The 17,848-nt window shown below is 33.2% G+C and overlaps 2 protein-coding genes across 3 annotated transcripts in view; one reads left to right on the top strand and one right to left on the bottom strand.

Moving 5' to 3' along the window:
• The window catches only part of LOC132717360 (transcription elongation factor SPT4-like), a 117,731-nt gene that overhangs the window by 58,169 nt on the left and 41,714 nt on the right, over window positions 1–17,848 (top strand). Inside the window, exon 2 of one of the 2 annotated variants that reach the window (XM_060700810.1) lies at window positions 15,162–15,237. In XM_060700810.1, the coding sequence (XP_060556793.1) occupies window positions 15,169–15,237 (69 nt within the window). In that variant the 5' untranslated portion in view covers window positions 15,162–15,168. Of the gene's footprint in view, window positions 1–15,078; window positions 15,238–17,848 lie in introns of those variants that run through there. The other variant, XM_060700809.1, reaches the window with a different exon arrangement.
• Window positions 5,465–9,008, bottom strand: LOC132717357 (uncharacterized protein K02A2.6-like). The gene is made up of 2 exons (XM_060700806.1): window positions 8,844–9,008; window positions 5,465–8,719 (listed from the first exon to the last, which is right to left on the bottom strand). Exons 1-2 carry the CDS (start codon window positions 9,006–9,008, stop codon window positions 5,558–5,560), a joined length of 3,327 nt encoding a protein of 1,108 aa, XP_060556789.1. The 3' UTR covers window positions 5,465–5,557.

Here is a 17,848-nt window from a genome sequence, read left to right as displayed (position 1 = left end):
AACCCTCTTACATAATAACTTTATCAATATTTTTTTAACAAAAAGCATTAATGAAAATTTATAAGTAAATGCTTTAATTAGGTGGCAAATATTCTTTATTATTTTTGATAACAATTTTCCAATTACTACGCAGCGACCAACTGTTTATGAAAGGTCATAAACTAGAACGTTGCAACACCGTAGTCTCAATATCATGCATGTTCTTTTGTTGTTATAAACCATTAATAGTCCTTAATATTTTTTTAAAGACAAATAATGGTAAACTGTCGCTTACATCAGAGACATGGATCATGCTTGGGTGATAACTAAGGAAAACTAACTTATTAGTACACCCTAGGAGGCTGTACGCGGAAAACGCTCATAAACCGCTATATCATATAGCTGTTAGTAAATATTTTGCATACATTTAACTAAAAATTCACTGACAGTGATGAACATATAGTTTGAAAACATTATATTCTTGAACCATTATCGCCGAAAAAAAAACTATTTAACTACAAAACCCGTAAGGACCCTCCGACAAAATTTCAGCACAAGATAACATTTTACATTACAAAATAAAAAAAAGCAATACTTATAATTTCATCTTACATAATTCATTAATCAAACTTCCTGATCAATTTTCACTTAGACTGATTCAATTTTGAATAAGCTTTGTAGATATGTATTTTTTTCAAGAAATATTTAGCTTTAATATTATCCGAAGCCGTCAAAGTCAGCGACGAGTAATGAAATGGGAATAATTTTGTGAAACGTGATTTTATTCGAGATTTGCTTCGGGAGAAGACAACTTTCTGTCCGTAGAGCATGAATATTAATACTCATCACAAGACAGTGTCTTATTGATCTCAATTATGGTACATGTAAATATGTATAATTTTCATGTTCAATAAAAATTTTACATAACTTGCAGTTGTTATTATCATTCAATGATATTAAAATGACATAAAGTATTTATGATGAACAGTCCTAGAATATTTTGATAAGGAATGACAGTTGTAAAATGTTATTGTTATCTTAAAATCAACAGTCGTCATACTTGTTATTATTGACAGTTTAGGTTTTTCAAAATTTGCATGATTAACAGTCCGAATGTAGACCTCAATAAAATGTTCTGGAATATTAACAAAATGAATAGTCAACCATATTAACCATATATATGAATGGTTGAACACAACAGTAAGGATAAATGGCGCAATGTGCATATTTTCTTATTTTGGTAATAATTGAAATAACAGCACATTTTAAGCAAAAAGAAAAGAAACTATAAGTCTGAAACATTCTGTCATAGCCTCCCCATCAGTACATTCAGTGCTTTGATTTAAAAAAAAACTGGCAATTATTGTGGCTTCGAAAAATAGAAATTTCGTAAGCTATTCTTTAGGATACCTTTTTTGCGTTCAGGCGCGTTCAGAGCTATGTCATCTACACATGGGATTTCGTCGGTTGTCCTCAATCGAATAACAGCCCAAGAAATAGTACATGAATTTAATCCTATGAAACTCCCATACTTTGTTGGGATATCTTAAAAACTTCCATATTTAGCCTTTTCAATTTCAAATTAAGTTATCCAAGTTAAAATATGAACGTATTTGATTGATAAAAACGCTGTAGCCCCGTAGTATTATTGCGCAATATGCAAATAACTGCTGAAACGATTTACCGCTGTCGAAAAAGTAGGACAGCAAATTATGCTATTATTAAGGAGTAAGCTCAATAATTCATAGAAATTATAAGTAGGAAATAAATATTTCTCCATTAAACAAAACATTTTTATTAATAGATCAAAAGATTTTCGTGACTCTAGAATAACTCGCGCATTAATAAAAGAAGACCTCCATCGTGACTCATACCGCGGGTTTAGCTGAATATCCAGCAGTTATTAATAAATAAGACTACAGTACAATGGTTAGTATTATAAATATCTATTTTTGAAAATGCATGTAACAAGAGAGTTTTCAATACTTTACCACCATGTAGTCTTTCATGGTAATCTTTATTGAAGGAAGTTATAATATTAGTTCTACTTCCGATTCTTGTGTTTTGTTTACATAATTTTCTAGGTCACGATATGAGTTAACCTGCTATGACAGCGGATACTTACTTTGTTTACATGCAATACTTAAGAAATTCTATACAATTGTAAGAAGCAAACAAGTTGAAAATGGAATTTGGTGTGAAATTGAAAGGGACAACTAAACACTGGAGTGCTTAAGTGACATTTAAATTAAAATAAAATCGATGTGCTCTGGCCTCTACATCTTTACCAAATGAAAAAAAAAATCTAACAAGAAAAATATTACATACATTCGTATGTAATATAGGTACGATTGCATACTAGATTCTACTTTTTGTGAAGACTTTTTGGTAGAATTGGTAAGGTAGAATTTCATTGTAAGTCACAGTCGCAGCTTTGAGATATGATTATTTATTCATATAAACATCATTATTGGTTATATATTGATAAAAAAACCCGAAAGAAACAGTTTGTAAATATTTATTACAATAAAATATGAAAAAGGTATTTTCCGCCGAGGTTAGCTATAATTTATAATTCCCGCGCTAAGTCGCGGTGGTGCTTGGGATAATCACTTAATTGATACTGTAAATGGCAGCCATTTTACGATACGAAAATGCATGGCCCTCCTCGGACAGTTTATCCTGCCGAAAAGATATGAAAAAATACTTGCAATTCAAAGTTGGTTTGCTACATAAAGATTATCGATTTACTCTTTGCAAACTTTTTCTCTGCCTGATTGTAATATTAATATTGATGTGTTTTCATATGGCTTAAACCATCACGTTATCAATACACATAAAGGTGTGAACTAATTTCGTGTTCATTAAAATTATTCCGTTTATAGACATATAACAATCTTATTTACAAATGAATTGATAAAACAACAATCCCAGAAGCATTTAAGATAATAACAATCATTGGAAAAAAATAAATGCATACAAATTGTAAATTTGTGTATGACAACTCACCCCCTAAAAAAAACATAATAGACTCAACCAAAACAAGCGTCTGCTTCTTAACCTAACTATGTAGTTGCATGACCATGATTAGAAATAGCAAACCAAATGTAAGAGGTAAACCTATTGTAAAAATAATACTATGACCACAGCAGATTTCGTACAGAAAAAATACACCATTAATTGCTGATGATTTTAACCAAAAATATTTTTAATGAGACATATCCAAGAGAAATAAAAATAACAATACAAATAACTTATATTTCATTGTCTATATGCCCACTATGATATAACACGAAGCAATTCTAATTAACATTCTCACATGTATTAGAGTGGTATAATGAAAACTGTTAGTTCCTCTCAGATAATACCAATACACAGCATGACTTGAGATTTTCCTCTTCAATAAAAGTATTCCCTTTAAACATTATTTTTAATATTGAAATCATGAATAAAGTTATCAAATTTATTTATTTTATGGATAATATTTTAATTATTTATATCTTTAAAACATATGCAAGCATTACACAGTTTAATACTAAATTTTCACAGTATATTGATTGTTTTAGCATCAATGTATTAATATTCTCTTTTAATATTGTACATGAGGAATTGTCTCTAAGTTATATATTATAAAAATAATATTTTAGCTTAAATATAAACTTTTCCTTGATTTGTTTGAGCTTATGGAAAAAAAGTTTATGTTGTTACAAACTAAATTAATTGGGCCAGAATTATCACATTGATTTTCCCATTTGTACACTAGAAAAATTGAAATACATGGCCATTAAAAAAAAAGCTTTAAAAACACTTATTTAATTATCCATTAAGGAGCATATTTAAATTTAACCTTATTAATTCTATAAATTTGATTTTAAGGGGTATTATTTTACACCTACAGTTAAATACTGGTTAAGAAAAATATGATTACAATCAATAAAAAAATAATTTTAAGCTTTAACATGATAATTATCACCTAAAATGTTAAAACTGCTGATTTTAAAATTTACTTATTTATATTCATGAATAGGCCATATATTCCCATTGTTTTTTCAGCAGCTTAACAATGGATGCCCCCTGTCACTTGATCTGCAATTATCCAATAAACCATTTAGGTGTCACCTTCCCTGGCCAGCCTGGTCATATGGTCTAGTGCACTAGAAGTGCACACGGTGTGCACTTCTAGTTCAGCTCTAGTGCACTAGAAGTGCACAAGGGTGGGAAGTTTAGTGTGAACTCAACTGTATTCTTATATTTATTTACAGAAGTATTAACAGAGGTCTTGCTTTATTGCATGTATAATGTAAAGTGTCTATCAAAGAGGGCTCTGAGAGAGAGTTCTCAGAGTGTGCATATTTAATCAAGTAGGAGCTAGGAGCTAATCTCTAAATACTAACAACACTACATTTCCGCCTTGCTTAGGTTTAAAGTTCACTGGTCAGTCCTAATGAAGGACATTAATTATTTGTCTGACAGTAATGTTATTGTTTCAGATATCCATGGATTCACAGGTGTTTATTTCACGCTGGCGCTGCCACTACAAGTTAATGCTTATTTTATATCCAGAAATGATAGTCTCTTGATTGCTATCACATTTAATCTCAGTTTATGTTCTAGAGGCAATAAGTGTATAAAGTTACTGACTGTCCGTAGTCCAATAAATTATCTTAATGTCTAAACTGTGTTGAGTAAATTTTCAATGTTTACAGAATACAAACAGGTTTTATCAGCATGAAATAAAAAAATAGAATAAAGATTGAAGATAGAATCTAAATGATACACAATTAGTTTAAGTATCAAAATGCCAATTGAATGTTTCATTTCTACTTGTATTCCATTTTTTCTCTGGAGATTTAAGCACATAGTAATTAAAGAATTGTATGATTATCAGCAGTTATATAAAATCCCTGTTTATAATGTTTTTACACGCCGACAGTTTATATAATCTAACTCATTTGTATGAATGAATATTCCTTTAACTTTTTAGCTAACATTTAGTGGATTGTTATGTCACTGTTTAACACTGTTTACACAATAGTTAAAATAGTTAAAATATATGCAGGTGATTTTCACTCATTTAGTTAACTTTTAGTGGATTATTATGCCACTTTTTAACACTATTTACATATATAATCTTTTAAATAGTCAGGTGGTTTTCGGTGCCTTTCAGATCTTCGCAAAGAAGTATATTCATTTGATGTAGGTAAAGTTTCGAGCATTGTGTTTTCATCTGATTGTGATTCTATGCTTGTTTTGTTGTAAATTGGTTCTGTAATGTTGTGTTCGACCTCGCTATTCAAAGGAACATTTCCATTTAGACTTTGGGTCTGAGAGTTGCCGACACGTTTGAAATGTGATGAATTTCTGGTGATTTGTTTGTCTTCTCGCTTTGCCGTTATCATTGATCCTTTTTTCTTGGTTACTTCATACGGTTTAGGGTCATATGGAGTTTGTTTTGTTTGGTTTGGTTTGCTTTACTAACACACTGTCACCTATTTTAACTTCAGTTTTTCGAACGTTCTTCGTTTATCAGCGTATTCTTTCATTTTTTGTTTTGATTTTCTGTCATTTTCTCTGGCTTTTATGTCCTTTTTAGATTTCTTTTGTTTTTGAAGCATGGAAATCTGTAATTCCTTAAAAATGCATACATGTCTTGTTTCCAGTTTGTATGGTGCACATGAGAAGCTCGAATTGACTTGCCTATGGTTTTCATGAATCGCTCACATTCAGCGTTTGCTTGTGGCCATAACGGAGTTATTTTCCTGTGTTTGAAGCCCAAGTGTTTTGCAAAACTTTTAAATAGATGAGAGTTCATAGGACTGCCGTTATCTGACTTGGGAATTTCAGGTATTCCAGTTTCTGAGAAAATTTTGTCTAGCACAGGGATCACTGTATTTCCTGTTATGGAATTTAAGACTTCTACGAAAGGAAAACGTAAATATTCGTCAATTAGTACAAGTAGATATTTTTCATCTGGAAATGGGCCACAAAAATCCAAACTGATCATTTGAAATGGGTATTTTGGCATATCACTCATGTTTAAAGGTTCATGCTGTTTTGAATTTGTTGCTGCTAAGCACAGGATACAGCTTTTGCACATATTTTCAACTTGTTGATCCATGCCCGGGAAGTACACTTTCTCTCTTAGAAGTTGTTTGTTTTTGACAATTCCCTGATGACCTTCATGAGCTAATGATATCGCTTTATCTTGCAACTGCCTAGGAATAACAATTCTTGATTCATGCAGTAAGATTTCACCTCCCTTGAGATTTACTACCGATAATTCATTCTTACAGCGAGAGAACGTATCAAATACTTTATTTTTATTGGTGTTGCTCCAACAGCCCGTCTTTATGGATTTAATGGCCATTTGGAGGTCATTGTCCGTAGAAGAAGTTGCCTGAATAATTTCATTCATGTTCATTGCAACAGGTACATCATGATATACAAGAAAACTTACATATTCTTCAGCTATGCTTGATTTGCTGCCTTGTCCTGTGTCTGGATGTCTGCTTAGATAATCTGACATGTTTGACTCTCCATGTTTGTGCACGATCCTGGAGTCATATGATAACAGGCGCATCCTCCAACGTTCCAGTCTTGCAGATCCAAGTTTTGATTTAGGATTATTGTAGATATTCTCAAGGAATTTTGCATCAGTTATGACTGTGAATTTATGTCCAAATAAGTATATGTGCCAATGTTCTAATGACCAGACTAATGCTAAGTTTTCTTTCTCTTGTTGACTGTAAGAGCTTCGTTCAACATCTGTCAGGGATCTGCTTGCATAACACACAACTTTACCTTCTTGGAGCATAATTGCAGCCACTCCGACTGGAGATGCATCTGTGATTATTTGTGTTTCCTTATTAGGATCAAAGTATGTCATGACTGTATCACTACTCAAAATAGATTTCAGTTTGTTGAATGCTTCGTCTTGTTCATTTTGCCATGCCCATTTTGCGTTTTTCTTTATCAGACGACGTATTGGCTCTGCTATAGTGCTGTAATTTGGGATAAAGCGTGACACGTAATTTGTCATTGCTAGGAAACTTCTGACTTCTGAAACTGTTTTTGGAGGCTGTGTCTTGTTAATTGTTTCAATTTTCTTAGGGTCTGCTGACATTCCATCTTTACTGAAAATGTACCCAAAGAATTCAAGTTTTTGCTTATTAAACTCACATTTGCTTTTATTCAAAGTTAAGTTTTTCTGCTCAAGTCGCTTTAACACTGCCTCAAGTCTTCTGTCATGTTCCGCTTGGTCGCCAGCCCATATAATGACATCATCGGAAATGTTTCTCACGCCGTTTAGACCTTCTAGAGCCGTACTTAAAGCATTTTGGAATATTTCTGCTGCACTATTGATTCCGAAACTGAGGCGTTTATATCGTCTTAATCCAACATGTGTTGTAAATGTTGTAATGTTGCGTGATTCCTCTGACAGTTCTAATTGGTGATATCCATGATTTAAATCTAGTTTAGAGAAAACTTTGGCACCACTTAAGTCCACAATCATGTCATCAATTGTTGGAATAATATGTCTTGTGCGCTTTATGGCTTGATTCGGTAGCCTCATGTCGACACATATCCTTATTTGGTTGGTTTTTGGCTTTGGTTCTAATACAATGGGTGATACCCAGTCTGTGGGACCCTCAACTTTTTCAATGATATCTAGGTCCTCAAGCCTCTGGAGCTCATTTTCAACTTGTTTTCTTAAGTGGAAAGGTATTCGTCTATGTGGTTGCGTAACAGGTTGAACATTTTTATCCACATATAGTTTGACTTTTGTTGCTTTCATTTTCCCCATGCCTGTGAACACGGTTTGGTACTTTTTGCAGAGTTCATCGACCTTGCTGTCTGTGACTGTGTTTATTTCTGGAATGATATTGAGGTCAACAGATGTCTGATAAGAGAGAAGATTACCGCTGGTGCCCTTTGTCACATATACTGGAGCTGTTGTTATTTTGTTTTTAGATTCAATTTGTGCTTGGAACTTGCCTAATAAGGTAACTTTACTAGCACCATATGCATAGACTTTGGTGTGTGCTCTCTTAAGATGAACTTTATTTTGAAGCTTTGAGTACGTGTTTTCGTCAATTACATTTATTGATGATCCTGTATCAATTAATGCTTTAATTTTACAGCCGTTGATATGCACTTTCAGCCTTGGTCTTTGTAATTGCATGGAATTGACAGATAGTCCATATATTTCGTTTTCATCTTCGCTTTCTTTGTCCTTATCACTTTCACTTTGTGAGCTATCATTAAGTTTGTATGTGAAATTATTGTCCCGTTTCTTTGACAAGCATACTGCTTCAAAATGATTTTTCTTTGAGCAAAATGTACATGTTTTTCCACTGGCTGGACATTTTCCTGATTTGTGAGGATATTCATATCCACAGTATCTGCATATTGATTCCTTAATGATGTGTCTGCGTCTTTCTTTTTGCGCCTTTTGATTTTTTCTTTGTCGTGATTTCATAGCATTAACGACGTCGTATTTTGCTTGACCTTCAATTTCAGATGCTTGTTGATCTGATAGTTCTAGTGTCCTTGCTTCTTTGATGAGACTGTCTAATGTCAGGTCATCGCGTAGTGCTTTGCGACGCAGTCGAGTTGAGGTGCAGCCTTGAATGATTTGTGACTTAATTTCTTTGTCTGTTTCCGAAAATTCACAGTTTATACTTAAGTGTCTTAAACGTGTGTGGAAACTATCAATGTTTTCATTAGATTCCTGTTTTGCCTGTCTAAATTTATATATCTCAAATTCTGTGTTTTTCTTGGGGGGCAAAGTACTCTGTTAGCTTTTTTTTTGCTGTTTCGTAGTCATCCCCTGTATTCTGCAGCACGTCGAAGATGTCATTTACTTCTTCTCCTGCATAGTGTAGCAATAAGGCTCTCTGACGTTTTTTGTCTTTAATGTCCATGCCAATCATTAAGTTTTCGAATCGACCTGTCCATTTCCTCCATCTTGTGTCAACACCAGGTTCACTTACACTAAATGCTGGAAAAACTGGTAATCCTTGAGCCATATTGTCACTGTATCAGTGTTATTGATAAGGACATATGTTGCCAAAATAAAATCCAGATAAAGTGTCTAAAACTTTAAATCCAACAGGTGTAAATTATCCAGTGTTCACTGCATTCAATTAATTCTTGTTGAATATTTTAATTATATAATTTCCATTTATTTCTTTTTAATCCTCGTCGCCATTGTATTGTATTGAAAACTCAATATCATAAACTATTCTAATATTTATTTACAGAAGTATTAACAGAGGTCTTGCTAATGTAAAATGTCTATGAAAGAGGGCTCTCAGAGTGTGCATATTTAATCAAGTAGGCGGAGCTAATCTCTACTACAATATCTTTTGTGTTTGTTTTTTTTTCTAAAAAAAAGCCTAAATGTCTCTCCGGTTGCATGTCCGTCGCATTCAGTGCTGCAGCACTTTGATTACACATGATTTTCCTCTCACTTTTGTATGCCTTAGATTTTTGACAAGAAATAGGTTTCGAAAGTCAGCTTAATTGCCGGGTAAAACTAAAGATTCGGCCACTCGACCATTCGACCCATAACAATTCGTCGAACTTGGGATATTGACGATTAAGCCAGAGCATGGAGCTAAATATAGGCATCTGTGGCTAGATTCGATGATAAGAAATAATCATTTGAAACTAACTGTAAATCAGTGTAATCATTAAGAAATAAATACATAAAATTTATGTTCAGAAAAAAGGAATTATTTTAATCTGCTTATATTAATGGGTGCATGCATTTACCGAAAAACCAAAAAAAAAAAAGAAAAACACTTAAAATACAAATGTACAACGAAATATTAAGGCTGTGATTATAAAACAATTTTTGATGGTTATTTGATGAAATGGGTTCAATAATATCAGTTTTAAATTGATAATATATCTGTATTTAATGCGATATGAAAGTGTTTTTCGGCAACGTAACAGTCTAGTCTGGAAAAGTCGAAAAACACATTTTTAGGGCGATAAAATAGTCGTAGTTAAAACAAGAGCCGCTATTAATTTTTCTTCAACCTTTTAAATGAATAACTATTACACTTTTTTTGTTACCAATGGAAAATGTCAGTGATATTATTTTTATAAATACAGTATGAAAGTGTTTTTCGGCTACGTAACGGTCTAGCATCAACACATGGAAAAGCCAAAAAACACATTTTACGGGCGATGAAATAGACATATTTAAAATAAGAACTGTTAAATAAATTTTTCAACCGTCTAAATGAATGATTATAACATTATATTTCTTAGCAATGTATTGTAATAAACATTGTATGAAAGCGTCAAAAAAAACGTAGAAAAGCCAAAAAATAATAATAATAATAATAATAATAATAAAAAAAAAAAACAAAAAAAAAAAAAACAACAAATAAACACATTTTACTTGCGATAAAATAGATATATTTAAAAAAAGTGCTGCTAAATACATTTTTCAACCGTTAACATAAATTTATTACCTTTGTCAAATGTCAGCTATTTTTTGTAATAAATACACTATGAAAAACGTTAAAAACCGAAAGCCGAAAACCACATTGGACGTGCGATAAGAAAGGTATATGAATAAAAATACCCATAAAATTAGACTTTTCAATCGTTTAAATAATTATCTTTTACTTTTTATTTGTTTGTAGTTGTTAACACTTTACTGGTCATAGTTTGTTAAGGGGCCTCCGTGGCCGAGTGGTTAAGGTCGCTGACTTGATAAAATAGATATATTTAAAAAAGTGCTGCTAAATACATTTTTCAACCGTTAACATAAATTTATTACCTTTGTCAAATGTCAGCTATTTTTTGTAATAAATACACTATGAAAAACGTTAAAAACCGAAAGCCGAAAACCACATTGGACGTGCGATAAGAAAGGTATATGAATAAAAATACCCATAAAATTAGACTTTTCAATCGTTTAAATAATTATCTTTTACTTTTTATTTGTTTGTAGTTGTTAACACTTGACTGGTCATTTAATTTGTTAAGGGGCCTCCGTGGCCGAGTGGTTAAGGTCGCTGACTTGAGATCACAGGTCCCTCACCGCTGTAGGTTCGATCCTCACTCGGGTCGAATTCTTTCATGTGAGGAAGCCATCCAGCTGGCTTACGGAAGGTCGGTGGTTCTACCCAGGTGCCCGCTCGTGCCTGAAATAATGCCCGGAGGGGCACCTGGGGTCTTCCTCCACCAATAAAGTGTAGTTTGTTAACACTCTACTCGTCACACGTTTGCCCCAATTGTCACACAACATCGTAAGAATGTGTGTGACAGGTTTTGCTCAAGTTTGAACATGGATCACATTGGTTTAAAATCAGAAGTAGCCAAAAAAAATAGAAAAAATGTTTTAGTCAATATTGTGAATGGGTCATCTAAAGTTAAGAAGTTGGTAACACAGCCTGATTATGGAAAAACCCTTGTTCACTTGCTGTCCAATATAAATGAATTTCTTGGAAAGGTTGTATATGAAGACTATATGTAACAATTATTGAATAATGAAAATATTACAGTACATTTGAATTGTTTTGATTATAGATTTCATTTTTATTAATAAATGATAAAGTAATGTACTTGAAAATTAATGTGTAGAGATGAATACAACACACCAGAATATATGTAGTAAAATGTGTTTTATTCTATTTCACAATGGCGAAATTGATAAGAAATATATGTGCTCTCAGTGAGAGAAAGGCTTAAAATAAAAAACAACTTTTGTATGCTACGGAAAGGGTTACACTTTAACGCGAGTGTTGTAAAGCTTAAGGTAATTTTTTCAGTCTATTTTTTGTAAAGAGTAACTGACAAACACTGACACTCGTGAATGTGACGAATAGGTTATTCTGTCCTCAAAAGAGAGACTTTTAAAAGGTATATATTTTTTCTGGAATTGCCGTATAATAAATTTCTATAGAGTTTGATAAACGAAATCACAATTTAAAGTACTATGCACATGTATCGGTATTAAAATCATGAATCTAATTGTCACGCGCATTAACATGACGTTGACATTTTATGCTTATTAAACTATAAGCATTTTCATCATCAGTCAGATTTTGTTCTTTGTGTAGAACAATTTTAAATATCATTACATATAACTTGGAACTTTGCCGAGTAAACCTGATAGTATTGTTACTTAGTTGCATTACTTATGATTCTCTATTTATCAAAAAGGTCCAAAATAGCCATGAGTCGCCAATAAATAACAAGAATGGACGCCATGTGGAGTACGTAAACAAAGTAGAAAATAGTAAACAGATAAATGATTTTACAAACCAACAGCCATCGATCACAGTCAAATGTCTTGAAACAAAACATTCAAAAAGACGGAAATAACAATGATTATCAATAATTATATAAAAACTTACATTAACATCTGTAATAGCAACACCGGCAAGATCTATGACTGGGGGTCCATTGAATAATTAATTGATAGCTAACATAAGCAAAATCACGATTACATTTGAAGAGTATATTCAATTTTTCAAATTTTATTACTTCTTAATTTACATATCAGATAATTCACTTATTTGGCATATGTATCATGTTAATCATGTTTTAGATTTTAATATGTGGTCCTTTTTTAAATCTTAAAATGCTACAAAAATCCTGTTGAGGACATGTGCAGGTCATGCATGTTGAAAATTAGCGCATGTTGAAACAGACATTATTGTTAAAAAATTCTACTCGATTTAAATGTTTTCAAACCATAAATATTCCGTTCCCTTCCTCTCTTTACAATGTGTATTGGTGAGCTCTCTGATAAAGCTTGGTTGACTGATATAATTAACTAAATTTGTCAGATATGCAGTTTATCAACAGAAATAAATGCAATAATAAAATAAATAGTGTTTAGAGTTCTTAAGTGAACGAAGTTATATCCAGTTCACGAAAAATGGTTACCGTGGGTATGAAAACAGGATGTAAAAATATTTTTTATCAACGAGTGCCACTGTGTTAAAAAGCTGAATCTATCATACTAAAACATTGCTACAGGTTCTTTTCCAAGTATATATATGGTTATACGTACAAATTACTCATTACAAAAGAATAACATTTGACTTTAAAATTGCCGCGTTGAGGCGTAACCCTTTTCACAGCATACAAATGGAAGCAACTTCCAAGGTTATGCAAAGTGTTTGATAAAACGGCTTATAAACTGACGAAGATCCAATATTCTGTGGAAAGCTTATATTTTCCCCCGTAGACTGGTGCATATCCCAAAGATATTGGTACAGATGGAAGTGATCCTGAATGTGCATCCTGGCATGTGTAAGTGCAAGTGGTCAAGCTATGCCTCCTCTTATGATCGTGAAAGGTACTAAGACCCAACGGTCACTATATTCGTGGAACACGGCTGCAGCGCCCCAAGGGACTAAATGGGCCTTCCAAGAGAATGCATGGATGACAGAAACTATATGTAAGGACTGGTTTGAAGAAATATTTCTTCCCTTCTGTGGCAGTGCTAGACCCCAATTTGGTACAGAAATAAAATATTTACGGCTATTTTCTTTTCCGAATCGAGCAACATTTGTCTTGGAAATGATGCCGAAAATGACGTCAATGTCACGCGGTATTGCTACACTGAACTATACCCACTGACAAATCCGACTTCATGTCAACAGTTTGGCATTTTGTATTTTCGGTTTCTACAACAATGAATATGATGTTATTTGTTTGTTAGAAACAGTTAGATGTGTATATGACAGTATACACAGTGATTTTTCTCATTTTATTGGGAAGAGGCCTTAACCTCTTAATTTTGGGGGACATTATCGCTAAAATTGCTAATGTGGGAAGTAAAAAAGCTTTTTGGGAAAACTGCATGATTCTAAAGAAAATTTCAAATGGGAAGAGGCCTTTTTTTCGGAGTCTGTTATATAAGTAGGAAAATCACTGATACAGTACTGAAATAACATAAATTTTAAGTAAGAAATTTTGTTTAAAAAAATCTGGATGTATTGGAGTCCCAGTAAACAAAGATATTTTTGATAAAGTTAGTTAAGTTCTGTGATAATTATTTTGAAAATTGTATATGATTTCAAATTGATGAGAGTGTCATTAATATGAAATGTATTTTTGGAGCAATTTAATTATATCCCTTCTGAAGGGTCTACCTATTCAAATATTGGTATTTTTGACACGATTGAGGCAGATATTATTGACTTTCAAACTTTAAATTTTCTGTAAGAATGTTACAGATTTTAATAATTTTAAACATGTAATAAAATCACGATTATGTGATCAGTTTTTACAAGAATGGACTAGTGTCAGCTATTTTCAATTCTGCTTAAGTGTTTATAATAATATTTTAGAATATATAAAACTCAATTCAAATTAGAACATTATTTCCCATGTTTACCAAGTAATCTAGCAATTACTCTTTGTAAATTTAGATGTCTCAATTCTGATTTCAACAATTCCCAGCATTAAATTACTATTTGATTACATGTTTAGTTAAAGACCGAATAACCGTATCCGCACTAGATCTATTGCGCACATGTGCTCGAGATCCTCATCCGAAGACTGATGAAAACGGCCGAAAAGTTGTGATAGGTATTTTTGTGCCGTAGTTCAGCTTATGGAACTCCAATCCTTCTTCATATTCCTTTACAAAATACATTAAGTCTTGTTTATGTTGATCATAACAACCGCAATTTGAATTTCCTGATTCACCAGTCCCGTATTCAGTATTACCTCAACCCCTACTTCCCTAGACTCTTATACATGTAGGTACTGGAATAATCTCCCAGGTCAAATCCAGTACCTTCAAGGATAGATTGGTGACAACAGCCCCTTTCTAGTCCCGCAGTAACGTTTGTTTGCTTGTTTTTTTTTCCTCTTAATAACCTTGTTCTCCTTTATATGTACAGTAATAGCGTAACACTTTTAAAACATTTTTTTAAACAAGTGCCTCCGAGTTAATGTCAGTCTTAATTGCTCGGTGGTATATTGTACAGTAGATGTTCAAAGTGTTTTATTGACCGTTTACTTTATATGGGCGTTTCAAGCCGCATCATAAAAGAGATCGATTAATAAGTGGAATTTTAGATTAAAAGTCAATCAAGTTATGTTTTCCGGAGAACATGTTCACAAAACATGCCGATAAAATATCAAACAAGCTCATCCGTAAAAATAATTTCCGGTTAAACTAACACAATAATCGACCCCACAATAATGTCCGTTGAAACTGTCCCTAAAGATTTAAGAAATTTGCGAGCATGTTTATTGTGCTCTCTTGTGAAGGTAGGCGTCAGTATTTTGTTTTATATATTTATTGTATAGAGGTATCCTCGAGGTACTTTACTGGTCGGGCACTATCAATCTGACACTTTTTGAAAAAAAAAAATAAAATCCACAGAGACTCTATTCCAAATTTTTAGACGTAACCGGTGATTTGAAGCTATTTTTTACATGGGTCAAATCCGCTTTAGGGTAATGCCGTCATACTTCGGACACTTTTTGCATTCTGCGAGCAATTTCATTAGTCTAGCTGTGAATTTGTATTTAACCGTCTGTAGCCTATTTAGCCGGGAACTATGCTATGTAAGGATCTTATACTGGCTCCTAGCTGCAAATTACAAAGAAAATTCACAAATTGTTAATCGAGTAAAATCAGGTAAATACGGACAGAAGCGGGGGAATTTCGGACACATTTTCATTTTTTAAAAAAGCAACATTATCGTCGCCAGAAGAGACTTAAACATACTTTATTTCTTTTTTGACATATGTATCAGTTCATTTCACTTAAGGGACAACATTAAAGTGATTCTTTTTTAACAGTTTCTGTTAAATTCAACAAGTAACAATCATTAACTTCTAGGGCATATGACTGTGCCACCCAAACAATGCTTTGGTCCTCTTCACAAATGTCGCGTAAAATCTTGTAACGTTCATATAACATTCTTAATGTACAAATATTGGAGCAGACGAAGTGACTTAGTCTCTAAGATAGACAAATATATCGTCAATCAGCGGATGGTCGTAAAGGTATTCACAATTGACCATAGTGTTAAGTATTGCTTTCATTTCGTATACAATGATAGACTTCCAAAAAGTTCTCTATCTCTCAGGTGAGCAGCAGTTGACGTGTTCATATTTACTGTAAATAGACAAAAAACAGAATATAATTTCAATGCGTAAGTGAGAACTTTAAATATAATCATTTTGAATAGATTATTTTACAGTTTGTTTCCTGATCGTTGCTTTGTTGGGTAATGTATATTGATATGTATTTTCTAATCTTAAAATGTTTGAAAATGTCGATAGAAGAATATCAGGTAAGCAGCAGTTGGCGTGTTCATATTTTCTTTAAATAAACACTCACAAAAATTTAGAGTATAATTTATAATGTATAAGTAGGAGCTTTTTAAAAAAAATAATATAACTGAATATTAAACAGAATTATTTGGAATAGATTAGTTTACGTTTTTTTTCCCCTGATCGTAGCGTTGTTTTTATTGTATATTGTTATGTAATTTTTAATCTTAGAATGTTAGAAAATGTCGAAGAATAATGTGCAAAAACTGTTTCTGTAATAAAATAAACCCACCTTTAAATTAACGTTGATCTTTTTTTAAATCCTGAATAAATTTCACGGCCTTTTTTACCTCTCTCGCATGGCGACATTGCTCTTTTAACTGCAAGATGTTTTCTTTATCAAGCTGCTTCTGCCTCTTTTCAGCCAATACTTCATTGGACGTGAGTAGCCTGTGCGAAGTACTTACGGTACTTTTCCTCTTTCTTTCATTTACATTAACATTTTGTGGGACATTAAATATGGAATTAATGTCAACATTCCAATTGCACTGTGGCATAGGAGCAAGTGCAGTCAACTCATCATTCTGGGATTGATTTTCATTGGGCAAATAATTTTCACTACAAAAATCCCCACCAGAGAGTTTTATATCTTCAATAATAATCTCGGGAAATAGAGGAAGAATGTACGAAATTTCTTGATGTTCTACTGCTTCATTAGGGCCGTCCGAGTAAAATTTTGGAGTAAGGATAGAGATATTGCTCGTAGATGATATTGATGGTACAATCTGTGTTGCACAGGGGGTAGGCATTTCAATCTGTTGGTCAGGCAAGGGTTCATAAGGGATAGACGTACTTGATGTAGCTAGGTTCAGTGTAGTACTAACTTCTGATACGTCAACATAATTCTCTTCAAGCGCAGTCGCAGTCATTGTAGAGGTGGGTGTAACTGATGAGGTGATGACATGCAAAGGCTTGTCAAAAATAGTCGATGGTAACAAATCGTCTGTACGTAAAGCACGTGGATTGAAGGGGTATATACCACATGATGAAAATCCGCTAGTTATATTTTTTTCAGTCATGGCACGTTCCCAAGCCCGTGCAATGATCTCAGGGAATGACCATTTATTCATTGTGTGATGAGGACTAGCTGAGAGAAATTCAGTACAACCTTTGTTGTAATATGCACTAAAAGGGCCAAACACACTCTTGTCAGTGAGTAGTATGGGGAGGGAGAGCCAGAATTTCAATATTGTTCTTGTTATCTTTGGCAATTTCCAGGAGTGCATGTGCTTCATGTGAACGATGACCATCACAAATCAATAATTGGGGTCTAGCACTGCCGCAGAAGGGAAGAAATATTTCTTCAAACCAGTCCTTACATATAGTTTCTATCATCCATGCATTCTCTTGGAAGGCCCATTTAGTCCCTTGGGGCGCTGCAGCCGTGTTCCACGAATATAGTGACCGTTGGGTCTTACCTTTCACGATCATAAGAGGAGGCATAGCTTGACCACTTGCACTTACGCATGCCAGGAATTGGTGGTGTTGGTCCTTTGATTACTAGTAAGTCCCGGTAAATTTTTCACCCCTTTTCTTG

The sequence above is a fragment of the Ruditapes philippinarum genome, unplaced genomic scaffold (genome assembly GCF_026571515.1).
Source record: "Ruditapes philippinarum isolate M1 unplaced genomic scaffold, ASM2657151v2 ctg2749_1_1_1_1, whole genome shotgun sequence".
Taxonomy (NCBI): Eukaryota; Metazoa; Mollusca; class Bivalvia; order Venerida; family Veneridae; genus Ruditapes; species Ruditapes philippinarum.
The sequence above is the reverse complement of the archived record's forward strand: the minus strand, read 5'-3'. Positions and strand labels throughout refer to the sequence as shown.

Bases quoted from the DNA above. Each gene is read 5' to 3' on its own strand.
- LOC132717357 (XM_060700806.1), bottom strand. From the start codon at position 9,008: ATGGCTCAAGGATTACCAGTTTTTCCAGCATTTAGTGTAAGTGAACCT. The intron at 8,720-8,843 runs GTAAATGACATC...AAATTTAGACAG, and splicing joins TACACTATGCAGGAGAAGAA to GCAAAACAGGAATCTAATGA.